The sequence below is a fragment of the Cyprinodon tularosa genome, unplaced genomic scaffold, assembly GCF_016077235.1.
Source record: "Cyprinodon tularosa strain WSP-4 unplaced genomic scaffold, ASM1607723v1 ctg413, whole genome shotgun sequence".
NCBI lineage: Eukaryota > Metazoa > Chordata > Actinopteri > Cyprinodontiformes > Cyprinodontidae > Cyprinodon > Cyprinodon tularosa.
This window is the reverse complement of record NW_024039134.1, coordinates 556,892-583,744: the sequence shown is the minus strand read 5'-3', so window position 1 is coordinate 583,744 and position 26,853 is coordinate 556,892. Positions and strand designations below refer to the sequence as shown.

The window sequence follows — 26,853 nt, the reverse complement described above, 5'->3', positions numbered from 1 at the left end:
TTGAAATGGTTAATTATTTTATTGACACAAATTTTTCATTAAACTGTGTTCAGTTTTTACCAATTTTATGGTGAAACCAACCTGTAGATCTTATTAAAGATATTGGTAGGACAGAATATGCCTATTAATTTGAAATAGGCTACATATATGATGTTTAAGCTGTGTCCGTAATAAACACTGCCAGGACAGTGAGCGCTATGCACCACACAAAGTGCCCTTTTTTTTTTTTTGCTTGAGCACCTGCCCCCCAAAAAGTCTTTGCACTGCACTGATCATCATTACCACAGTTTTAATTCATGTTTTGTGTTTTACATGCCTTTTTTATTTATTTATTCTTATCAGCTTTCCTTGGATGACACTTTATGTTTTCCTATGGCTATTTTTATATTCATTTTGAAATTGTTCAATAAAAAAAAAAAAAAAAAAAAAAAAAAAAAAAAAAAAAAGTGGAACTGCCACTTGATTATTAAGGTGCTTAGACTGGTTTGTCTGGGGTGCTGGGACAGCTCTGTAGTTTTATCGTAGTTACAGCTACTTTACACCAGAGGCCAGTGTAGTGCTTCTCAAAACAAACTAACAAAACCTTGTGAGAAGTCTAAAGTGACCTAATATTCATTTTAAGCCCTAATTTGTGAAATGAATGAAGGAAAATGTAAATAAAAGTGGACTCAGTAATAATATATTTAAATTATTTCATTCTTTTCTTGCTATTTTCTGTTTGCAGCCTTTTTAATTCTAGAAGCAATAGAGAATACAGAATAGACCAAAACTATTATATGAATAAATATATAGAGATTTGTGGATTTCTGAGTTTATTCTAATAATTCTTTGTGTCAATATCTTCAGGTTTTCAAAGCTTAAATGCTCCTCTTTCTCCGCCTATTTCCATAATGAAATGAATGTGGTAGCTTGAGGCGGAGAGTAGAGTAGGGCTGGCTTTTAGACATCTGACTCTATTTGGAGTTGTTTTCTCTCACAGATATGTTTTTTCCTGTTCTCTTCAACTGGTGCTGCTCAAACCACAGTTCACTGGCTGCCTGCATCCTATCAGAGAGCCCTCAGCTGCAGCATGGGTGCTCTTCCAATGCACTGGGTCTTATGGATGAGTGTTTTAATGTTTGCAGGGATAAAAAAGGCAAGCGGTGAGTTCAGGTTCTTGTTTATACTTATTAAAAACTAAGAGAATAAGAAGGCTTATTATAGGGTAGCAGAAGATAGTTTAAGGGATTCTTTTGTTTATTTACTGTATCTTAAAATGAAGTAAAGAGGCTCAACACTAAACTTGCTCACCTCCCATAAATAGGCAGAAAAAACTATTAATGCCCTCTTTTTATGAGTGTAAAATATGTATTAAAGCCTATGAAATGTTTTATTTTGCTTTTTAACTACACATTTCCTCCATTCTGCCAAATTATGTAAATATTTCCATTGCTCAAAGTTTTTATGAGGTTTTACTTAAGTTGAGTTAAATTGAGTGCAGATCAGCTTTGTTTGATACATTAGTAGCTCTAATTTGAAGCATATTTCATCTTGGTGCATTTTAAAATTAAACTAAACAAACCCAGCTAAAATCTGGAATGAATTTTTTCAAGTTTTGTCCAGTTTTAACTGTATTTAGTTCTAATGGTTCCCTTTGGTTAATTTTATTCAGAGTTTTCTTATTATCTAGCCAAAACAAGATAAAAAATGGTGTGGTTTTAGCTGTCATTTGTAACTCCATTTAAAGCTTTCCTCAAAGTATTCAAAGCTTGTTACGTTTTTCTTTTTTTTTAGCCACAGAATGCTGTTTTACCACATGATAACACATAGCACTATCTACAGTAACTGAAAGGAAATATGTTTGCATCAATCCCCCTTTGATTCTATCACATTTTTTAATGCAGCTGCATTCATTGCTTAGAGAAGCAGGAAAAACTCTTCTGTTAACTGGAAGTGTTGTAGCTCAGTTTTACGAAACTGCTTATCTGTATCTCTATATGACCTCAACCCATCAGGCATTTATAAAAAAAAGTGGTAACAGGAAACTTATAAAAAGTCACATTAAAGTTTGTAAAAAATCATTTGGGGAACAAGGAAAATGTGCAAAAAGAAATAAAATAAGACTAAATTGAACTTTCTGTATTACAAATTACAATATTGTGACTGCAGGGAAATCCTACAATCATAATGATAGAGGCAACATAAACCTTCACACTGAGGTGGAGGTTCACCTTTTATTGGTAAGACCCCAGACAAAAAACAAGGGATTCGATGCAATGTTTGAGAACAAAGCATTTTCCTTTGTAAAGGTTCCTAGTAAGAGTCCATGCATAAATCCAGCTGAGTATTGGAACCAAGACTTAAAAATGGAGGTTCATAGATAACCATGTTTGCAATCTGGCCAAGCTTCAGCTGGTGTACAACAGAGAGTTAGAAAATATTTCAGTTTCCGGATGTGTATAGCCAGCAGAGACATATCAAGCTAGAATGCAGCTAGAATTGATAACAGCAGCTAAAAAAAATCAACATATCAAAATATACAATGTTTTTTTGGCCCCTTTCCTTTACCTTCAGAACTAGTCTGCATTTGTTTAATTACACCAATAAATACATTGGTTGGTCTTGACCTACAAAATGTGAGAAAGTTTCTATTTTCTTTTCTTTATTTACATCCCTTGTTGTTCCATTTAAAATAAAATTAAAAAAAGGAAAATCTCTTTCCCTTTGTTGAAACAAAATTTTACCTTTTGGAAGCTGCCAGATTTTTATTAATATATATATGTTTTTTGTAGTTTTAGAGAAATAACTTTTCTACTCTTGGATTCAGGCTCAAACGTTTGCACCTCCAGAGGAGCCAGTACATGCAAGCAATGTCTGGCTGTTCACCCCAGCTGTGCTTGGTGTTTCAAAGAGGTTGGTACCTTTTCCTGCTACACTTTCATGGAAGCAATAAGCTGCCAGGCTGATGCAGGCTGGCACAGAGGTCCCGCTCAAGCAGAAGTAATCCTGGTTGGATCAACTCAGGGAATTTCTTAACGTGAGATACTGAGCTGTCAGTTACATGGGACACCGCAAATTGCAGAGCGAATATTGTTAAATGTGTCATCTGTCCTCTGATACTTAAAACCCCCAACCACATATGGACATAATCATGTTTCATTGTGCCAGCTCATGGTCTATAACACTTTAAAACTCAGAATGATGCAGCATTTCAATTTGCTAAAAGTATTTACAGATCTATACATTTTAGTCTTATTTCTCTCAACAGGCTGTGGTTGAACTTTTTTTTTTTTTTTTTTCAGTCCCCTGTCTGGCAATGTGGCAATAAGAATAATTGTCTTGATGCCAAAAAAGGGCCCAACAGATTTTGCTTTCACAAGTGGAGCAGTACGGCTGTCGCCATAGTGTTCCACTTGATTTATACATATAAATTGCTTTATTATGATTATGCAGGCAGTACTACAGATTATGTGGATACTGCAATGTAAGTAGCACAGGAAAGGAAAAATGAGAGAAGATGAAAGAAAGAGGAGATGAAAGGGAGACAATGATAACTGGTTGAACTTTTTAAGGGTAAAAAAATCTTTTACATACAATTAACTTCACTGAAACTCTGTTATAGACAGGAACTCCACAGATGATTGCTCAGAATGGGTTTCACTAAATCTGCTTTATTTTATTGCTGATATCAGGACTTTGGCCATGGAGTTGCCAGCTTATCACGCTGCGATCTGAAGAAAAATCTGATTGCAGCAGGATGTGATCAATCAAATCTAGAGTCTCCAACCAGCAGGCTCCAGGTGATCGAGGACCGGCCTCTCAGCAACAAGGCGGCTGGAGCAACCCAAGATGTCACCCAGATGAAGCCGCAGAAACTGCACATCACTTTAAGACCAGGTGGTTACCTTTAAATCAGAGTTATAGGTGATGTTAACTAATTAAACTCACAGCTAAAAACTGTCACATATTTTCCAGATGATGCAAAGCGCTTCACAGTAAAGGTTCGTCAGGTAGAAGACTACCCTGTTGACCTTTACTACCTCATGGACCTTTCCTACTCAATGAACGATGACCTTTTCCGCTTGAGGACACTGGGTCGAGGCATTGCTGAGGCCATGAACCGAACAACCAGCAACCTTCGCATGGGCTTCGGGGCATTTGTGGACAAACCACTTTCACCGTATATGTACATCTCACCTGAGGCAGCTGTGAAAAATCCCTGCTACAGGTAGGGTTAACCAATCCTCCACCCAGCTTAATCATAACAATAATAATTTTGACAATATCTCTTATTATAATCATGTTCATTTTAGGACAGATCAAATGCAGATGCTGAAGAAACTGTATTTAGATTAATTGCACTTTTAAATGTTTTGAACATTAGTTTTAAACTCGAAAAAGAGTCAGCATACTCTGTTAAGTATTCAGCACTCTTCTGCTTGTTCTTGTAGCTCACGCTCGTATTTTACAAGTTTTTGTTAGTTTTTTCTGCCCTAATGTGGAGCTGCCATTGGTGTCTGAGTTGAGTCGGTCGCCTCTGAGTATCTACCAGATCTATCTAGAATATAACGCCTCGATCGCTTGCGATCCAAAATGCATTTGGAGAAAACAGGCTACAGGCTTTTACTGTAGATGCATCTGCAATGAACCACTGATGTGACAGCCTGCTCATTAAATGGTGTTTTAGATGTTAAGGACAAAAAAAATTTGTTTTCAAGATACTTTTTCAGTAAAAACTAAGTATACAAATTATACATATAAATTTTTATATAGGATTTTATGCCCAGTAAAGCCTATCAAAATGTTAAATATTCAAAATCCTTTAGAAAGACACCCAGTGCAGCAGAGCTGGGAGTTCATTCGCTAGCACACGGTTGTCAGATTACTCCTCGTGAGAACCGGCGATGCCCAAAACTGAACAAGTGAGTAAGGCCATGCAGTAGTAGGCCAACCACTTGCAGGCGAACCACTAAGGACCGCTGCAAAGAAGGTCAGGCAACTGTTGGAGGCAGGGGTAACCACAACCCAGGTTGTGTGATTACAGAAATAGTCATGCTCACCTCCATGCACAGCCTGAGCTGAGGAAGCCAACTCCTCGAATGAGGTCATGCACACTTCTCTTCTACTCTATACTCTACAGGAAGAGGCAGAGGGCTGTTTTGGGTTTGCATGTGCCTCCTCAGCTCAGCCGTCTTGTGTCAGGGTTTATGTCGGTGGATGTGAAAGTCACATTGGTGCATCTTCTGACTCTGAGAGTCTGCTCTCTGACTGTTGCCTCAGCCTACAGGCCTAGTTGAGAAGGAATTCGACCAAGTTCCTCATGGTGTGCTGTCGGGGTGCTTCAGAAATATGGAGTCATGGGCCTTTTACTAGGGGCCATCATGTCTCTGTACAACCAGAGCAGGGGTCTCATCAAGATTGCCAGCATAAATTGGACCTGTTCCCATTCTATATTAGACTCTGTCCTCTGTCATAGATCCTGCTCACAAGTTTAATGGAGGGTTTATATTTGCAGCCAAGAGTAGGAGGGGGTCAAGTTTGATGATCAGCAGATTTTTTTCTCAGATTTTTATGATTGTTGCGCTGCATCAGTTTGCAGCTGAATGGCCTGGATGAAGATGTGTGTCTTCAAGATTGAGTCTAAAGTTCTCAATAGGAAAAGGGAGAACTCCCTTAGAGATAGGATCCAGGAGAGGCTCAGAGTGGAGTCACTTTTTTACATCGAAACGTCAAATGAGGTGGCTCAAACCAATGCCCCCTGGTCATTTCCCTAAGGAGGTGTTTCAAGCATTTCCAGGCAAGAGGAGGCACAATATACACTAGGAAGGCTTGGAAAAGTCTCTGGTGTTGGAGGGGAGTCAGGGCATTTCTGCTAAGACTGTCGCAACCCTGTCATTGATAAAGCGGAAGACGACAGGTCTGAGTACTCAAAAGCAATCATTCATAAAATATTTATTTATTTAATTGATATTTTGATATTGTGATTCCATTTTTACATTTCATTAACATTTGGTGTTTTAGTTAGAACCCAGTGCTAATATAAAGGAGTCAAAACAGTTTCATGTCTCATTGATGTGCTGCTGTAAGGGGGTAAAATGGTGACTGGTTTTCTCTAGTCTACAACACAAATATTCTAAGTTTTGTGTAAAGCGTTATGGAAGTTTATCTCAGCTTAGTAAAAAAAAAAAAAAGGTTAATGACGGAGCATATGTCTTTTGGGGTTTAATGAAAGCTTGCAAAATGTTTGTCATTTTTGACTTCAGCTTCTTTTTTCGACACATTTAGTGTATTCAAATCTAGACTTTGATTTGTCAGTGCACAGTGTGTTACAAACAGTGCTGATCTCACAGGTTGTTTATGTCTGCATGTAGCACCATTAAACTGATTATGTCATTTCAGTGAGGACGTCTTTAATCGCTGCAGTGCTTAGCAAGAGAGCAGTCAGAGTCACAGCAGTCGTTAAAGGCTCAGCTAGGCACCCACAAATGCTCGGTCAGCTGCTCTGAAACAGCCGCAGGTAGTTTACCCCGAGAGTAAGATTGACTACAAGTAAGCTGCTGTGAGGTAACTCCACCCTGAAGCTTCTCTAAGTTTGATTTGTTGGTTTAATCTCGGTTGGAGAAATGTACTTTCTGTTTACACATAGTCTGAAAAGAACTAGCCTAAGGGAATGTTTCAATGTAAGATAAGACAGACTAAAAAGTTGGAAATGATTTGAGGTTTAAGGTATGGTGTTGTATCCTGCTGCTTGTAACATGTAAAAAATGGGTACATTGTGGTCATAAAGGGACAGATATGCTTGTGGACAGAGGTGGGTAGTAATTATTTACATTTATTTAGTTACCTCACTTTAGTAACAATCTGAAAAAAATCTGTATTTTTTACTTTTACTTGTGTAATATTCTTGTAAATTATCTCTACTCCTACTTGAGTAAAATATCTTACTACTCTGCCCTTTGTGAGTAATTTGAACTATTCCAAAATCAGGTAAATATAAACAGGAGAAATTAACAATGGAAGTTTGTTACCCTGTCCTAACATATATACAGTTTTCTTTGTAAGGATTGTTTTTTTAAGTTTTATGTTTATATTTCTTATCCAATAATTTGCCCTTTTATATTTATGACATTTATTTGTATTCTTTCAGCATTTGAGTATTTAAAACACCATAACCTGCTTATAAAGCCTGTTGGCCAGGATCATTTATAAAGATTAAATCTGATGATATTATCCAACAGTTACTCAGAAAAAATTCACTCTCACTTGAGAACAATTTTTGGGTTCTCTAAACATCTCTGGCTGTGGAAATCACACTGTGCTCAATTGGCACAGAGGGGCTAAAAGAGAGCCAAGAAACTCTCCTTCCTGTAGCATTATGCCATAAGCAGTAAAAGAAGCTTGGGCCATTGATACAATACATACTGGATGAATGAAACCTTTTTCCAGGAGGTTGTTGTGTGATGTTGCTGAGCCTTTGTACATGGTAGCCCCAGTGTTACTATCTTATCTGACCGAAGTGGAACCTAGTGTGCTCTGCTCCCATCCAGCACATGCCTCTCACTGGATATTGGGTATGTTTATAATAAACCAGAGAGATGGATGGTTGTGTCTGAATATCCAAGTAGATCAGCAGGTTCTTAAATACTCATATTGCTGCCAGGTAATTGTTGACTTGGCTGTTTGTGTTTACAAGTAATTTTACAGGCATTCCTAATAAAGTAGCTGGTGAGTATACATTGTTTTGCCTTGATTTTGGAAGCTGCCCCACCTAAAACAGAAGCTGTAATGTGATGATATCAACTCATATACTGGAAAAGTCTGATTAGCAAAAAAAAAAAAAAAATTACTATAAACAAGCTAATTGCTATTTACGTCATTGACACAAAGCTAACCTTATACCGTACATTTAGCTTTGGGCCGGCCATAAATCGAATGAATAAGAGGAGATTGCAGTAAATCATCTGCACAATATCCATTTGAGTAAATATTTTCAGGAGTAAACACATTAGTCAACATGATTCCTTAAATCATATTGAATTAATGTCATGCATAGAATAAATAGCACTTAAAATAGTTAAATAAGCAGGGAGGAGTAAATCAATTCTATAGTCTAAGTTGTTTCTCCGGCTGACATCATTTCACATGCAGGCTTTGTATGTACAGGATTTAAATGTATTTATATAGCACCAATTTATGATAAATGTCATCTTAAGGCACTTTACAGAGACAATAAAGTCAGATCAAACACTCAGATTGGTTAAGAGTTTCTATCAAGGAAAATCAGTTGATTGCATCCAGTAATTAACTTGCAAAGTATGCACCTGATCAATTAGCTTGCAGTACCAATTTTCACTTGTATTGGATAAAAGAGAGCACATACAGTTGTTCATAGTAAGAGAAAAAGGACTACACTGAAAAACAGATGAATCTATAAACAAAGGTGTTGATGACATATTACTTCTCATTTCAGCATAGAGTCACTGTCAAACAGGAACAGACAAATCAACTATGAGAAAAAACATCACATTATGGGAGGAACTAATGAATACTGGAGAACAATTATAAGTCGTCCCTATGTCCTCCAGCAGCCTAAACATATAGCAGCATGAATATAGAAAATATTTTCGATGAGGTATGAGAAAAGTTGAGCCAATTTTAATTCAGACTCAGCAGAGTTTTGATAATGGTTATCATAACATGTCTTCCCCATCTAGATAAGTAATAGAAATGATTAAAGAAAAGTAATATTATGAAATCATGACCTAAGAAATATAAATGTAATACTATAAAATAGTTTTTTGTTGATGTAAATGCTTAAATAACGGAAATCTTAGATCTGTCATGATCAGTTAAAGGAATCTGACCCAAATGCAGAGAAACCACTCAGAGAACACGGGGAAACGTTTGACAGGTTTATTTGATGTAATGAGTACAGGAGTTGGATCTGGAACTCAGTGGACTGTTGAACCGGAACTGGAAGGTCCAAAGGGGAGACCACAGTGATCAATTCAGGGACCGTGGGAAATTTGACCGAAACTTGAATAAAGGTGAAGCGGGACTCACGTTTGAGGGGGTTCTTGTCATTCCTTAAATCCAGTCTGTGTGGGATCTTCCAGAGAAGAGGATACTCATTGGAGACTTGAACGAATCATGTGGAGGTTTTACCCTGCTCAGTGCATTCTCAGTTATTTCTTCCAGGGGGAGAAGGTCCAGGTATCCAGTTTTCACAGGAAGGCTTCCCAAAACTGGCAAACACTCTGGCGTTGAGGTAGTGACAGCCCACTGCTCAAATACTCCTCCAGATAATGATCCAACGAGCCGCAGGTGTGCAGGGAGGCCCAACGAGGACAGGGAACCACCTGGTGGTTGAGAGAGAAAAACACACAAACAACCCACACAAACTGGATTCCTAACAAGATCAGTTCATATAAATTACAATTTCAAGAGAAAAAAAAAAGCAAATTTGTAAGCATAAAATATTTTCTATAGAAGACAAATAATCATAAAAGTATAAAATTTCACAATTTCATGGATTTGATTGTATGTTATTACAAAAATCTTTGTGTTTTACCCCTTCATAAATGTTAGCATTTCTCAATAGGCCATGCTATCATCACTCAGTAACTTATGTATGTTATTGTTCGGTCTGTCTCGGTTTACGTTCACTGGTTTCATTTCTACTTTGGGTGACACTCAGTGCTCATAGGTCATGACGGTATTTTTCAAGTCATTGAAAACATACTATACTGCATAAGATCTCGAGGAATCTTGAATGTTGGCATGGAGGTCTGAAGCACGGGGGCTTGGTTCGCAACTGCATTGGGTTGGTTTAGAAGCATGTGGCTGGAAAAGAGAAACCCATACCAGGCCTAAAAAAAAAGAGGAACTGTAGAAAGATAAAAAAAAACAGACTGGTAACTGATAAAAGATAATATTGCACACAGTAGAGTTGATGCTTGGCAGGACAGAGACCAAAGGAACTAAAGGAAACATCTGGCGATGAAAAATGCTAAGGGAAATAAAAAAGGAAGTAACAAAAGTTTGTACAAAGCAAACATTTTAAGATTTAAACAACGAAACATCGCACCAAACCTTGAAAGAAAAAAAAAACGAGAACAAGTCTATGTTAAAATCAACAAACCCAAACCTGACACCATGGGTTAACACGAACATGAATTAAAAAGTTGATTTCTCTTCAATTGACAGCATTAATACCACCTGTCTGCCCCAGTTTGGCTACAAACACGTGCTGTCTCTGACGGAGGAAGTTGGCCGCTTCACAGAGGAGGTGAAGAAACAGATTGTGTCCAGGAACAGAGATGCCCCCGAGGGAGGATTTGATGCAATCATCCAGGCTGCTGTGTGCAAGGTGGAGAGACACACCGCATGAATGCAAGCATTTTTGCTGCCTCAGACACATTTACTTAGATTTTAATATGCATTCTTTCCCCTTATGTCATACTGAGTTAATAAACGAGAAACATCATTCTCAGAGATAAAACTTTTTTGTGTAAATTAGAAGGGGATAAAAGAAAGAATCTGAAAATCAATGTTTTCCCCCTGTGTGTGAATTAGGAGCAGATCGGCTGGCGTCCAGGTGCTTCGCACCTTCTGATTTTTACCTCAGATGCTAAAACCCATGTAGCTTTAGATGGTCGACTTGCTGGAATCGTGCGGCCCAACGATGGAGAGTGCCATCTGAACTCTGACAATATGTACAGCATGTCAACCACTATGGTAAGCACATATTGGGGTTGACAAACAGAAATGTGTGCAGGCATTTCTTGCAAAATCTTTGAATGTTGTGTGACCTAACAGCACTGTCTGATTTGTCCCACAGGATTATCCATCCCTTGCTTTGATCACAGAGAAGATGTCAGAGAACAACATCAACCTCATCTTTGCAGTAACAAACTCTGTGGTGTCCCTTTACAAGGTCAGTTCAGACCCAATACAATGAAATCACCATAACCCCTGAAAAAGGTTAAACCTGGCTGCTAAAGAATCAGATCCTTTCAGCTCATCCTTTATTTTTCGCCATTTTCAGCAGTTTCCTTGCTTTGCAAACAAATCCTTGAAAAATCGTCTTGAAAAAAAAATAAACAATCTCAGGTTCTGAAATATAGAGCCTTAGTTTTTATATACATGTGATAGAAGTAAATATATTTTTTATATTAAGTACTGATAAAGAAACAATATTGAGGGATGCAGGCCATGCGCTGCTCTGGAATTAAGGAAAGACAGCTGTAAATCAGAGAAAAAGGCCAGGCAAAGGAAAGGTACAAAAAATGTTTCTATCAATACTTTCTACTTTCCATTTTGACTTAAAAAAAGCCTCATCTCTCTGCTCCTTCACCCCACATCACAACAGCATCCAGTCTCTAATTGTTCAACAAAATGTGGATTGACAGAACCGATCAAGTATTTGAACTGCAGTGAACTTTGCATTTCATCCTCAGCAGTTTTCTTTTCGCCCTAATTGTTCCGCTAGAAACATATCCTTTGCGTTGCTTCAATCCCTTCTCTCATGAATGCGATTTGACCATAGGAGAAAACTATGCAGTGGTGTTAAATTTTCCTCATCCATACAGCTGTCATAAAACAGGACAAATGGACCCAGTATTCAGGAGAGACTGACAGTAGGAAGTTTCAAAACATTTAATGACAAAAGAAAAACAGAACAGAAACAAAACGCTGGCTGCTGTGGATCTGCGGACATGCAGCGCATGCGGGCGAGGCGGGGTAACATCCATCACTGGCACACTGGTTGTGGGAGAAACACAGGTAAGTGACCATGATAATCTGACAGAAGATGATTGTCTCTGTGAGTCACTTACCTGGTTTAACAGTTCAGTCCCTCCTCTCTGCAATGCTGAATCCAGGTCAGGAAAGAGATCCATGAGTCCGTAGCATGACCAGGGCTTCAAAACAGGAAAAGATGAATACGTTAAGAGTTCCATGAGTTCAGCAGTGAGCTCAGACAATTACGTTTAGATGGAGACAGGCGTGCCAAGTGGTTTAGAGGAACAGAGGCAAGACATGGTACCAGGAGAACTGCAGAACTTTAAACCTGGCTCCAACCAGGGGCCAGGATCAGAGGACTTAAATCTGGCTCACCCCGCACGCCGAGCCACAACGAGTGGACTCCTTGGAGTAGAGCCAGGACTCAAGTTGCCCCCACATGCCAAGCCAAACTAGACCATAACAGGCTCAGTGGAGAAGAGCAGGGACGCGATCAGGAGACATGAGACAACCACTAAAACCCGCCAGAATCCCTGGCCCCTAGGGACGGGAACATGAACCATGGAATAACTCAAACTAATGAAACAGCAATAAATCAAACAAACATGAATAATGATCTGGCAGAAGGAGCAGGTAGATAAGACGAATGCTATTTAGAGAGCTGGGAGGGCATGGCAGGTGAATCAAGTGAGTAAACAGATTAGCTACCTGGGCTGCGATCATGACAATAGCTTTGCATAAATGGCAAGAAAAGGTACTCGCTTAAAGAACTTGTAGCAAAACCAAGATAAATTATGCACAGATTGATTTTTTTACTGTAAAGAAATTGGGATTTTAACTCTTACATTTCCCTACATAAATATGTCAATGCCATTTATTGTCCCACAATGGGGAAATTCACTCTGTGCATTTAACCCATCCCCTTGGAAAGCAGTGGGCTGCCATCGTGTAGTTACTGGGGAACAGTGTGAGGATAAGTGTTTTGCTTAGGAACCCAAAGTGCATGCAGTAGGGATTGCAACCATCTCAGAACATAAAGGCATTGCTCTAACCACTAGGCCAACACCAGCCATACATAAATGTGCTGTGTGTTGTTGTAATGTGAAATAAAACTGATGGAAATAAAAGGAAGTTTATGGTTTTAATGGGACAGAATAGAAAATTTGTTTTTGTGCTTTTGTATCCATAAGTTATTGTCCCTCTTTTACCATCAATGAATGCACTTTTAAAAACTGAAAACAATTCTCCTTGAATATCAAACTAAACAGTCACATCCCATGAGTGAGGTTGCACTCTAGAAATGGTTAAACTGAAATAAATTTTTTATTTTGTTAAAAATTTTTCTTTTCTGAGGATTTGGAATAAGTGTGGCAGTTTTCGAGTAAAGACCTTGGACAGGTTCTTGTGTGTTTAAGGCACCTGAGAATACATAGAATTCCTGAAAAGGGCAAACCTATAACTTTTTCGGACTCTGTTAAGCTGGAAGCATGTCAAATACGCTGCTACAGCAATAGTGAGTACAGATTCCTTCATGACTGAGATTTACTTGGTATGTAAGCATGCCCCCCTTTCACCCATGTTGATGCTTTCTTATCAAATAAATTCTGAGTATAACACAACTTTTGAGGTTTAGATATGGAGAGAGGAGGGTGTTCTCACCATCCATCATGTAAACACAGTCTTAAAACAATTTCTGCAGAACACTAGGAAAGGGTTTTATTGCCATTAGATGGACCTAGCAGTCAAATTTTATTCTTTTGTCCCAAGGAAATAAAGTTGGAATGCTCTGGAGAAACAATTTTCAGAAATAAATGCTGAACAACATGTATTTATGTTTGATCTTATCACTACCTGGCCTTTGTAGGTGGGAGTGTTCTTTAAAAATCCTTATTAACTCTAGAGTCGAGAGTGTCTAACAGAAATACATTCAAACCATAAAAAAAATATTTTCCTTACAGCTTTATTTTTTGTTTTAATTTGAAATATTATTTTAGTAAAAACAATTTTTATTTAAGATGTTAAGGGAAAAAATATCCCAATCCTTGCCACCATGAGAAATATATATTTAACCGTCTTATTAAAAACTACATTTACTGTGATTAACCTCTTTTCTGGTTGGATTTTAGAGACCATGAATACGCCTGATTATTGTGACAGAAACGTAGACGTATTAAGTCACAATAACAAAGCAAACTAGGCATAAAGTCACTGACATATTTTCATTTTACAAGGGTTGCTTGGTCCTTTCTAGGTTTTAGGTCCCTAGTGAGCCACAGTGGTGGAACAATGAACATTTAAAGCTCAATCTACCAAAATTAATCCAAGAGTGGATCAACAACCGGGGATTAACATAGACCCTTACCACATCTCACAATTTCCAGGTGTCACTCACCCCTTAGGTTTAGTGTTTATTATGAAGAATAGGAAAAGAATTAAGAAAAATTTGCATTTATTGGAGAGTTTGAGTCAAAAAGCACTGCTGAGTATAAGGGGAATGATCTCTGAACAGATATAATTAGGTAGAACATTATAAAAAGCTTGCATCACTTTACAGCTGGCATAAAACTATCATTGCATTGCAGACAAAGAAAATCATCCCACAGTGGTTTTAGTAGAATAAACTGGTAATTTGTCATAATTCACAAAATGATGAATTCTTCTCTTTTGCAGAAAATCTTCGATCAGTTTGATCAATAAGTTTAAGCTCACTTGGGTTTTGCAGCAGGTCAACCTCTGAATAGCTAAAAAAACAAAAAAACAAAAACACATTAAGATCTTGGTCAGTTTATTTTTGAAAATACTCCCGTGTGGCTGAATTAATAAAATTCTCAAAGGACTTGTGGACGAAACTTTCTCCAGAGTTTCTCCACTCTGATAACCGCAATCAAGATTTGCTTCTGCTGTATAGGGTCAAACTTCTCCCCCCAAAGGGTAATATTTGGACAATGCAGTATATATTTGGTTAGATTACATTTATTTAAATAGATGAACCCCTATGGGAGGGGAGCTTTTTGCTGAAATCTATGTGAAGGAGTGCAGCGGAGAGGAAGCTTTTTGTGATCAAAATGGAAAGTATTGATAGAGTTTTACAGGCTTTTCCGTTTTAGAATCAAGGATGAACACACTTCAAAGCATTACTCAGGGTCTGATTTCATCTATATTTTCATGTGTGTTTTGGCAACCCTCTTAGCAAATGAACCGCAGAGGCTAATGGAAACCAGAATGCCATACCTTGGTATAAATGATTCAATGGTGTCTGTTTTAACACTGCCTTTAGTGGTTATTTCAAATAGATGTATTTGTCACTCATTACTGTTGCTCTAATTTATAGACTAGATAACATGTGATACACTTAAGAAACATTTAAACTCCTCATCATTGTGTACTGTCTATTGCAGAACTACAGTGAGCTTATTCCCGGCACCACAGTAGGAACGCTGTCAAACGACTCTGGAAACGTTATCCAACTCATCCTTAAAGCTTACGCTGTGAGTGTCACATAAATACACACTTTCACACTCTTACAAACACACACAAAACCTTGGCTAGACAATGTTTGAGGAGATGACATGTGTTTGCTGACCCACACCCATGATGTGTGAGTCATGTGCACTGAGCCACAGTCTCAGTGGAAATGCCACAGCTTCTGAAGAAGTGTGAATCTGACCAAATGTTGGTGTTTCCTGGCTGTTATTCAACATTTATGTTTGACCTAAAGCCATGAAGCAGAAAAATTATGGATGAGAGAATACCTGTAGATTAAAACAATAACTCAAAGATGTTTTTAAAGAACCAGCAGGAGCATAACAGGTTCAACATAAATGGTTAGCTGTGTCTAAACTAAAGCAGTAACTTGATGCCACAAAGATTGTACAACAACTGGTATTTTTCTGTAGAGGAAATTAAACCTTTTTCTTTCTGTTCTGTGTTTTTGTCAGGAAATTCGTTCTAAGGTGGAGCTGGAGCTTCTGGGTGTCCCAGAGGAGCTGTCCTTGTCCTTTAACGCCACCTGTCTGAATGGAGAACTCATCCCAGGCATGAAGTCCTGCTCTGGGCACAAAATAGGGGACACGGTTAGTCCACTGTGACACCACTATTTTCCAGTATGGATGATTTTCAAGAAGAATGAATTAAATATGTATTATTCAACAATACAACTGATTAAAGAAAAGAAAACATAAAATAATTATTTAATTCAAGATTTTAAGATACTTGCCTATGCATTTATAGGCTGTGATAGGATCAACTCTAAAGTCTAATTTTCTTTGTGATAAATGGATTAAATATAAGCAATGAAGGGATGAATAGCAAAAAGGAAACTTTGCATAAAAATTTATCAAAAAATCAGAAAAATTTTAAAACCTACCTTTCACTTTCCTTCCTCCTAAAATTCCATATCGAGTTGTAAGTAATTTGTCGGCACTACTTGTATAGAGGTGCAAAGAGCATTTAAATACTGAAAATTACAGAAAAAATCCTTTAAATTTAGCACATTACTGCATGTTGGGTTCTAAAGTTTTTTTATGTGCTGAAAATCACTGGGTCAAACTTTTTGAAGATCCCATAGTCTCCTAAAAAAAATTTCTAAATTAAACACCTTTTGCAATGTGGGTGACATTCTGTGAACTTTTGCTAACTAATCTATGAATTCCTGTTTTGTGGGATTAAATATGATGTAACACAGAGAATTGTTTAAGCGGCTCTTCAACATGGGAAAGCCAAAAGAGTGTGATACCTACATAAGGGATATGTGTTAACCTTAGAAAGACAGAAAATGTTACCTTGCATATCGATATCTGTATATACAGTCTGAGCACTAGTCTGATTTTTATAGCAAGAGGATTGGTGACAAAGATCTATCAGGTCCAGTGTTTTTGTTGTCTCCATAAAGAGGATAAGGATGGTAAAGAAAAAGAAAAAAGTTAAAAAAAAAACTTTGAAAGTAAAACAACTTGACTGCAGTTTTAAGCTGAACTCATCATCTGAACAGCATGTAAAATTAATATTCCAAGTCTTAAACTGTTTGGAAAGAGCTCTGCTGCACATTTAGATTGACCTTAATGATCTGAAAGCCCATCATCTTAGCGGATCAGTGTCTGATTTGGAAGGACAAAGTGAACCAAAGTAGAGGATTTGTGGTATAAATTTTACTGAATATCTTCTATTTAATGAGGCTGAGTCAGACATTTGGAACCACTATTAAATGTAACTTCTATATCCTATAATTAGCATGCAATAATTACTAAATGGCAATAATTACTAAATGGCAGTAAAAAACGTTGGTATTTTGTTTACCTTTATAGTATAAGGAGCTAATAAAAAACATACATAGTTCTATTTGCTATTTTTGCTTTTATTGTGGAAAATGTCTTCCTTATATTTCCATTTCCCTTAAGTACACCATCTACATCTATTTTAAAATGGATTTCTCATTTTCTTTCCAAATGCTGTCAAGGAGCAGACTGTGGAAGGAACAGATCAACAGTCTTCACTCTCCTGTCTGTTTTTTTCTGGGCCAAAATACTTGATTTAAATGTCTGCTTTAAAAGTTGACCTTTATTCTTTTTGTTACTAACTTAAATTTGAGTCTGTGTTGTTCTTTCCTGAGTTTAAGTGACCCATTCTGCCCCTCCACAAATTTTCTTTTCTCCCTGGCTCTGATAATATTTCCATATTTGGATCTCTCTGCAGATGTAGTTACTGCCCACTTTTGGACATCAACCAAATATGGATCCAGTACCTCACTAAACAACTACATTAACTTTGTGCTTTTCTTTGCATTCCTTTTAAAATGCTTCCTTATGAAATCGATTTAATAATGGTGTAAAATGAGCAGTAGTTTGGTGAACATCAATCTTTCTGTCCTTTAGGTCTCATTCAGTGTGGAGGCCCGTGCTCGGGGCTGTCCCAAACAAAAGAAGAAAACATTCATCATCAAGCCTGTGGGCTTCAAGGACTCCCTCTCCATTACTGTCACCTTTGAGTGTGACTGCAAGTGCCAGAGCAAAGCCCAGCTAAACAGCCCTAAATGCAGCAACGGGAATGGCACCTATGAGTGCGGCATGTGCCTGTGCCACCCCGGCAGGTTAGGGCCATACTGCGAGTGTGCAGAGGGTGACTATAACCCCATGGAGCAGGACCGCTGTAACGGGCCTGAAGGCTCCGGAGGAGCCGTCTGCAGCGGCCGCGGTGACTGTGTGTGCGGCCAGTGTGTGTGCCACAGCAGCGACTTTGGAAAGGTGTGGGGGAATCTGTGTGAGTGTGATGACTTCAACTGCCTGAGATACAAAGGAGAACTATGTTCAGGTAAGGTTTGATGACCTGATTAAGATTAAATGTAATTTAATTCTTTGCCTAAATATTAGACTTAAATAAATCTTATAAGACAGAAGAATACAACTGAGGAATATGTACCAATATAATATATGAGGCACTGTTAATAATCAGTTAGATAAATCATTTTACCTCAAAATCAATATTTCTGGCTCCTCAAACTTCAGAATTGGGCCTTTTATACCATTTCTGACAAAGATTAGATGCTGATTTTATAAATAAAAAAGCCCAAACAGAAGTCTGTGGTTCGCTGCTACATGTAACACTCCCTATACTCACAACCCTCTTCTCTTTGTTAAGATATAGAAAAGGCTCAAAATGAATTCAGATTTAGTTGTATGACCTAACAATGAAGCATTTATGAGAAATTACAGAAAAATATAACTTTCCGTGCTGATTTTCATATGTTGTGTCACTTTCCAACACAACACTGTTGTGAGAAAATGCACATTTCTACAAGATTTTTTATTTTTGTTGATAGGCAGACGTGTGTTGAGGGTAGCCATTTAAAGAAAGAAAAGATAAGAAAAAATAACTGACAACTGTGTTATGAATTTTTGAGGAAAAAAGAAATATCTCCAAAAAGAAAAAGAAAAGGACAATTGGAGAATAAGGTCAATTATAAAAGGACAACAACAAGAAAATCAGAAAATCAAAATTACGTTGTTAAAAATGATTACCATTGTTTTTTTAAAAGGTATAGTGGAGGATTTTCATGATTTTTGAAAAGAACCGCCCTCTCCACTTTAAAAAAATGCACATGCACAACCCCGTACCCGCTCCCGAGGAGAGGGAATGCCTGTTAAACGTGTGCGAGAGTGTGCACAATCCAATTTCTCCTTGTGCACGCTCTGTTTAAAAGTTGCTGTTTGCATCACTCATACAAGCTTACTTTCCCATAGAAAATGTACATTTTTTTCCACTATGTCAGACTCACCAACGTTAAGTGAAAATGGGGGACGAGCACGTAGGATGGCCTTATGTAAACATATCGCCAGAATGACTGACAATTAGGAGGACCACTTATTTTGATGATTCCACCCGGAAATCCTCATCTATACCTTTAAAGTTAAATTAAAGGACTGTGTTTAGAAAAGATGATTGAAAGTGGAAATTTTGTCAGAGACAAAAGCTTTTTCAGATATTCCCAATTTTAAGAGAAGGACATCTTTTATTTCAACAACTGTGTTGCTCAGCAACAAATTAAGCAGACGGATAACAAAAAGCCAAACATTGAGTGACAGGATCATAAAGCTCTAAAGGACATTCGCTTTCAGTGTGCTATTGTGTGATGGTTTTACTGCGATCATTAAGGCTAGTTTAAGGTGAACCTTAATGACAAGAACAAATGGACATTTCTTTCAAGATTTCATATATAACTTGTTAAGGAACAAGCTTTGAAGTTCACAGGAAGCGTGTTTGTGGCCCGTGGGGCAATTTTAAGATATTCTCAACTTCTGGAGCCACATGTACTGCAGTTTTTCAACCCGCTGAAATATCTGGATGAATACCCGGAAAGATCAGAGGTCTAAAACAAATACCGCGTATGTTTTAAAATCACCTAACGTTAAAACCTTATTATATAATGTATTTCTGAATGTTTAAAGTGCATAAAATTAGCCATTGACCACTGGAGTTAGTGTGCGGTTGTGGCAAAGCTTCATGTGTTTACAGTTTTGTAAATTGCAGTCCTTTTTAATGTGTCGACATGCCACCACACACCCTCTTCATCTGGGAAGAATTACACACAATAGCAACTCTTTCCTCCAGTGCAGGACACGGGCTCCACATACAACAAACATGTGTCACTGGATGGACACCATGTGTGAGCACTGACTCAGACTGTATGCTTTTTTGTCAACTGTGCACAGTTTATTTTAAAAAGGTTCAAAACGTTCCAACAGATGTTTTAGTTCCGGTGATGAAAGTTTTCTGCTGCCAGAGGTGACCCTTAAATTTAAGGTTTCTTTGGAGTGACGATGTGTTTGATGATAGCAAAGAAGCCTCTTCTATAAATTTATCTTAAGATAGCATGATATTGAATAGAACCAATCTATTTGGCTACAGTAGTACATCATTCAATTAACTGTTCACACCTTCCTTTATCTTTTCTTCACTCCCTGTAAGATAGGGATGTGGTGATGATTTTCAGTTCCCAGTATTAAATCAAGTCTTTAAAGGGCAGGTATTCTGGTTAATTCTCGTACGAAGAATTCCTTTATCCTGCCATGAAAAGGTTTGAACTCATAAATGGCCTGTTTACCTTAATGCCAATTAATTTAAATTAAAGTCCAGCTTTTGACTTGGCCATAATTAAAACGTAATTTTGAGCCCTGCAGAGATGGACTTACAGGTCTTTAAATGCATCATTTTAAAATCCTGTTCTCCTCCTGGAGAGCTATTTTCATGACTCCTTCAGATAAGACAAGTTGTCCAGACCCTATAGAAAAAAAGCAGCCTTTACAAATTCATGATGTATGGATATTGGTATGTTTTTTTTATCTTTGATGCTTTAGTAGTTTAACCATTCCAACTTTTTTGTGAAGTTTTTTCTAATAAAAACTTCTGTTTTCTTTTTGGTCCACAGTGATTTCGGATGCTCTCTTTTGCTGTTGACTAATAAATTGTAATATTATCTGGGGCAGCTGAAGCCCGAAGTTCCTTAGATTTTGTTTAAGGTTTTTCTGGAACCTTCTGGATGCTATCTTAATAGCTCTAGGAGCAATTTTTGATAAGCCAGCAACTCCTTAAAGCGTTCCCCTCTGTTCCACTTGTAGATAAAGGCTCTCGCTGTATATCACTAGTGACACAAAAAGCCTTGGAAGACTGCTCTGTAACACTTTCTGGACTAATGGATAACCCTGAGAGCATTAATTAATTTCTTTATGTCAGGGCATGACGTGCAGCTTTTTGGAGATTTTCAGCCTACTTCATGTTGTCAGAGGTTTCTTCATTTTGCATGTCAGATTTTTTGTTAAGGCCTGCTTTGATCTTAGAGAACAGATGTCCCATAGCTGACATAACATAAATGGTTATACATTCAAATAGGGCTACAATGATTTGTAGCAGGGCTGCTCAGTCGTGCAATTGGGTAGCACTGCTGCCTTGCAGGAAGAAGGTTCGGGGTCTTTCTGCATGGAGTTTGCATGTTCTCCCTGAGTATGCGTGGGTTCTCTCCTGGTACTCCGGCTTTCTCCCACAGTTCAAAAACATTACTGATAGGTTATTGGCTTCTCTAGTTTCTCCTTAGGTGTGAGTGTGTGCGTGAATGGTTGTTTGTCCTGTTGCTCTCTGTGTTGCTTTGCGACAGACTGGCGACCTGTCCAGGGTGTACCCCGCCTTTCGCCCATAGACAGCTGGAGATAGGCACAATGCACCCCTCGCAACTCCAATTGGGACAAGCGTGTCAGATAATGGATGGATGCATGGATGATTTGTAGCATTTCTAAACAAAAAAAGTGTTCCAAAGCTGCTTATAAAAAGCAGTTTTACTCAGGTTATGAAACATTCAGCGAGTTCTAGAAAATAAGAATAGATTAATTTATTTAGATGAAGAACACTTTAACACTACTGTACATTGTAAGAGAAAACGGATCAGGTAAAATAATGTATAAGGCTTAATAATACAGGTTTGAAACCAATAAAACAGCTAAACAGCTGATATATTCACTCACCTGATTGTCAGGATCTTTTAAAAAAAGATTATTAAGAAATGGCTTGGTTGATTTGGACCACAGTGTATGAAACTGCATTGAGACACCATTACTAGTTCATATAAATTTCACAAATGGAAAATGTGTTTCTGAAAAGACAATTACTTGTTAGGCTGAGTTACAGGAGGAGACTGTATGGTATATATTTACTTCCCTTATTTACTTTTTATTCTCTTTATCCCTAACCTAAAACAGTTCCACCAGGGTTCGGTCTGACTATGACACACTTGGAAAACAACGCTTAAATTACCATTTATAAACCTCAAGGGACAGCTTTTCTTCATTTCTTCATGTTTACACTTTGCTCATTTGATGTTTTTAGATTTTTGTATTTTATCCAGGATTTTGTCCATTTGTATGTTAGAAAAAAATCCAAAATAAAGCTGCATGTGGTATTCCAATCTAGTATGAAAAGGAACTGCTCAAATAAATAATTAGAAGTCTAATTAAATCCAGATTCTATCAAAACATAAATAACAAGCATGAAAATGATACCAGTGCTTCCATTTAACATTGTTAGTACTTTTTCATGTTGCCAGGCAACTTTGTTCATAATCAAAATAGGTCAGGACTGCAAAAGAGAGAACAAGGGTTACAGGCATAGTGTAAAAATCTTGCACAGGTTACTGACTTGTACCTCATTACATTATCACAACTCATAAATCGCTCCAGCCCCCTTCTCCTCACTTTGCTCACCCAGAAACATTTTGCCGTATTCCCAAAAGTCTGTTGAGTTTCGTGAAAATACCTTTCTGCTTACTCATGGGTTTATGTGGTGTAATGAGGCTAAAAATAAATCCATGTTTGGTCAGAGACGGGGCATGTGTATGAGAGGACTGGAAATGTTCAAAGTCTGGGCCTCTGCAGAACATGGTATGTCTTTGCCCTCAGATAACTCATTAAATGTGAGCGACATTTGGCTTCTGCCGTAAAATAGTGAAATGAAAAGACATCCACACTGCGGTGAAGTAGTAATAACTGTTTGCTTGGGGATCATTGTTTTATCAAGCCACCCTGTCCCCAAACAGCTTCCTGTCTTGCTGTTTATCCAGGCATTGTTCTCTGCGGTTTTGGACCGCAGCTTTTCTGTACTGTCACTCAGACTGACTCACATGCATGCATGGACAAATGTAACAACAAGGGAATGAGATGCTGAATTTTACCCACGTCATGAATCATTGATCCAGAAATAAAAGGACGCCTTCTCCAGACAATGGAACTAGCTTTACCGTGTGGTCGTTTTTAGAAACGTCAGCAAAATGATTCTTCTTTCCAGTCAGGAGCTTTTCCAGCTGGACTTTCAGAAAAAAAAAAAAAAACACTGAAGGTTTTGGCAAGAAATATTAACATGTTATTATTATGGTATTTAATGGCGGATTTTAAACAGGCCTTTGGTTACTTAATATGTAAAGATTTAGACATGCACAGGTGATCATTTGATGGCTTTGGGACTTCTTAAAAGCAACAAAAGATGCAAATTTATAATCACTTTTATATTGAATAAGTTCTAGAAGATCACCCAAACTTTTATAAGTTGTTAGAATCAAGGCATAGTAGTAGAAAAACAGAATCAAGGAACATAACTTTAATGCTAAAACCCTTTTTGGGTTGTTTATTTAAGTTTAATTTCTGGTTGGTTTATGTGCAGCACGTGCCTAACAAAGCTGTCAATAACAATTATTCAAGGCAAAATATGTCATTAACATATAGCATATAACAACTCATTCACCTGTGTCAATATTCATTTACTTAATCACATCCAAGTTGTAAATTACATTTATTTAAACAAATTAAGTAAAGTGTACCTGTTTTTCATAGGCACCAAAAGCATTTTACTGTACTCAAAATTTTAAGTAAACTTATATCCCTGTAGTATTTGCTGTTATGAAATAATAAAGTAGATATTAATTATTTTCTTGTGCTTGACATATTGATTTACTTTGTTGCATCATGTTACATTACTTACTAATATCAGGTAATCATTGTCAGTTTTCTTTTGATAAATGAACCAATGGTCTATTTATTTGATATACATTAAACTGTTTATTTCTAATTTTAAACAGTTTTACAAAGAAGTAAATACCCTATTGTATTAAATTGCCCAATATTTCATGCCACCCAGAAATTTGACAGTCTAACTGGAATTCATCCACGCTTAATCCCAGTTGGGGTCGCGAGGGGTGCTGGTGCCTATCTGCAGCTGTCAATGGGCGAGAGGCCCATTGACCAGTCCATTGCAGGACAACACAGAGACAGGCAACCTTTCACGGACAAACTCACAAGGAGAATAAGGAGAATTTAATTAGCATACCACACCCATGTTCCCCATTTGTTAATTGTCCTCTTTTTTTTGACAGTTTTGATGTTTCACCTCTGGAACGTGTTGCTGTATCAGCTACAGCTTATCAAAAACATGCAATCTTCTTCCCAATTCAGGCCATGGGGTGTGTAACTGCGGTTTCTGCCAGTGTGCACCAGACTGGCAGGGCGAGAACTGCAATTGCTCCCGACGCACAGACACCTGCATGTCCAACCTGGGTCTACTCTGCAGTGGCAGGGGCCAGTGTGTTTGTGGGGTCTGTGAGTGTACACAGCCAGGGGCCTACGGGGCCACATGTGACAAGTGCCCTACTTGCCCAGACGCTTGTACCATGAAGAAGTAAGTCTACAAATCCACCTGTTTGCATGAAGAGTAGCTGAATTCAAAATATCTGGCTAAAAATTATCATTTACTGGATGAAATTGCATTGAATACGATTGTCTTCATAGGGAGTGTGTGGAATGTAAGCACTTCAAGAGAGGCAAGCTGCATGACGATAACACCTGCAGTCGAATTTGCAAGGATGAGATTGTACTTGTTGATGAAATAGGTAAGCCTTGGCCAAAGTTAGGATTTGTAATACACAAATATTGTTAGGACTGATTTGTTATTGCCAAGTGTATGACGACGAAATATGCAAGTAATTGTTAATGTTTTAAAAATTCTTACAGAAAGGCATGATTTCAAGTGCTGTTTTTTTTTTTTTTTTGTTGTTGTTTTTTTTCCGAGTGGACTCACATCTTTCTCCTGCCTTCAGTGCATGTTTGTTTTGATTAGAGTGCCCAAAACAGGGGGACAAATCCCCTTACGACAGAGGTAGGGTGAGACGCCGTTCATGATCTCAGAGAGGGTATGAGGGGAATCAGTGTGAGAACAGGGGCTGAAAGAGTACCATAACCGGGATGAGCTGGTCAAATATACCGCCTTATGGCGCTAAGGACCGTCAGGGGCAGAGGCGGTAGCTTGTTGCTGCTACCTCAGCAAGAGAGCTGGGGAGCACAGGCAGCTCGGAGAGGACTACCAGGAAACAACGATGATGGCCCTGAAGAGGCTATAGAGGCTAACTCTGGAGGATTAAAGCAGAACAGCGGAAGATCCGAATTGTCCTCTGGGTGGAGAGTGGTCTAAAGACAGGGGAGAGTGGCTGCAGTTTACCGTGAGGAGAATGGAGTGACATCTAAGAGGCCTGTCAGGGCGATAGAACAGGAAGAGACGACAGCAGGCCAAGGCTAGGCTCTAGAGGGTAACTGCTGGAGATGAACAGAGGACTGCTGAGGTCCGACACCACCCACCCCAACCATGGACCCACACACACACACACACACACACACACACTAAAACCACCCTCCATGGGCATGGACAATACACACACCTTAGTTTAGTTTTGTCTTCAATTTCAATGTTTCTTTTAGCAATATTTATTGATGTTGCTTCTTGCAATAACTCAGTGCAATATATATGTATATATATATATATATATATTTCTTTACCCTGTATATAGCTAGCTCTTAGTTATAGAAAACATATTTTTTATGCAGGAATAAGGTCTTAGCTCTGTTACACTGGTAGCCAAGTAATCGACATTTCGTTGTCAAGATTCACCTCGTGCATCAGCTGGCTTTTTCAAGAGCCACTCACAAACCTCTTAAAAGCATTCCCCGCTTCATTATTTGTCAACATTACTTTCTGTCTTCCATTTTAATTTAGAAAGCTTGTCTCAGCAGCCTCCACTAAAACAGTGGTCAATTCGTGATACCTTCTCATATCTTAATTTATATACTTGTCAATATACTTGATTTGATGCTGCGATCTAATGTAAATAAAGATCATCAATTGACAAGATAGGTAAAGCGAACGGCGTGGAAGCTATTTTGTACCATGATGCTCTCCGTGTTGTTGGAGAGGAAAGACAGTATGCGTGGGCACTTCATGTTGCTGCAGTCTGACTATTATTATGAAAATGACATATTGTAGTTTTAAAGATTATACAATATGCAATAGTTCAGTTCAGAATATAAATATAATGTTCAGAAAGCAGTTCTGTTGTTTTAACTATGTAAATTTTAATAATGTAGATTTTTATCAATCATTACCGTCGGGGTCCCTGTGTGTGGGTTAGTAGAGATGAACAACTTGCGCTAACCCACACATAGGGTCCCCAACAGTTCCATCATTATGTAACGATTGATAAAAATCAATTGTAACAATTGATTTGGTAAAATACTCAAATGTAAAACTTTTGCTGTATCTTATAGTTCTTAACACTAGAGTTTTTTTCACTCCTACTATACTATTAAGCTTTTGCTTCTTTAGTAGAATAATTTACAGTCTATTTTCCTCACTTCAAGTGCTCATCTTTACTCTGCAGTCATAATTATACTTCTTTTACCAAAAAGGCAAGAACATACTTATGATATTTATACTTTGACTGATTTCTTTGACATTTTCTCACAGTGCTCCATGATACAAATGCGGTAAACTGCTCATATAAAGATCAGGATGACTGTGTGGAGCGATTCCAGTATTATGAGGACGCCAGCGGCAAATCCATCTTATTTGTGGTCAAAACGCCTGGTAAGAAATACAACTCCACACAAAGATGACACATAACCACAGTAAACCATTCATGTTTTAGGAATATGAAAAACATCCCAATTAGCTTGAAAACATATTGATGAGACAGTTGTATCTTAGAAGGAAGGTGGATAAATTACTCAGAGAAGATTTAAATAGACACAAAGGAAGCTTAAAACTAACAGTAGATGA

General features: G+C 37.9%; 1 protein-coding gene across 1 annotated transcript in view; it reads left to right on the top strand.

Annotated features, from left to right (window-relative positions):
• Positions 1 to 966: 966 nt before the first annotated feature.
• The window catches only part of itgb3b (integrin beta 3b), a 33,289-nt gene continuing 7,402 nt past the window's right edge, over positions 967 to 26,853 (top strand). Inside the window, exons 1-13 of the mRNA XM_038298755.1 lie at positions 967 to 1,142; positions 2,807 to 2,892; positions 3,672 to 3,876; positions 3,955 to 4,207; positions 10,186 to 10,348; positions 10,555 to 10,716; positions 10,820 to 10,915; positions 15,120 to 15,209; positions 15,660 to 15,794; positions 17,592 to 18,027; positions 24,204 to 24,426; positions 24,537 to 24,637; positions 26,542 to 26,661. Of these exons, the coding sequence (XP_038154683.1) occupies positions 1,070 to 1,142; positions 2,807 to 2,892; positions 3,672 to 3,876; positions 3,955 to 4,207; positions 10,186 to 10,348; positions 10,555 to 10,716; positions 10,820 to 10,915; positions 15,120 to 15,209; positions 15,660 to 15,794; positions 17,592 to 18,027; positions 24,204 to 24,426; positions 24,537 to 24,637; positions 26,542 to 26,661 (2,143 nt within the window). The 5' untranslated portion in view covers positions 967 to 1,069. The remainder of the gene's footprint in view (positions 1,143 to 2,806; positions 2,893 to 3,671; positions 3,877 to 3,954; positions 4,208 to 10,185; positions 10,349 to 10,554; positions 10,717 to 10,819; positions 10,916 to 15,119; positions 15,210 to 15,659; positions 15,795 to 17,591; positions 18,028 to 24,203; positions 24,427 to 24,536; positions 24,638 to 26,541; positions 26,662 to 26,853) is intronic.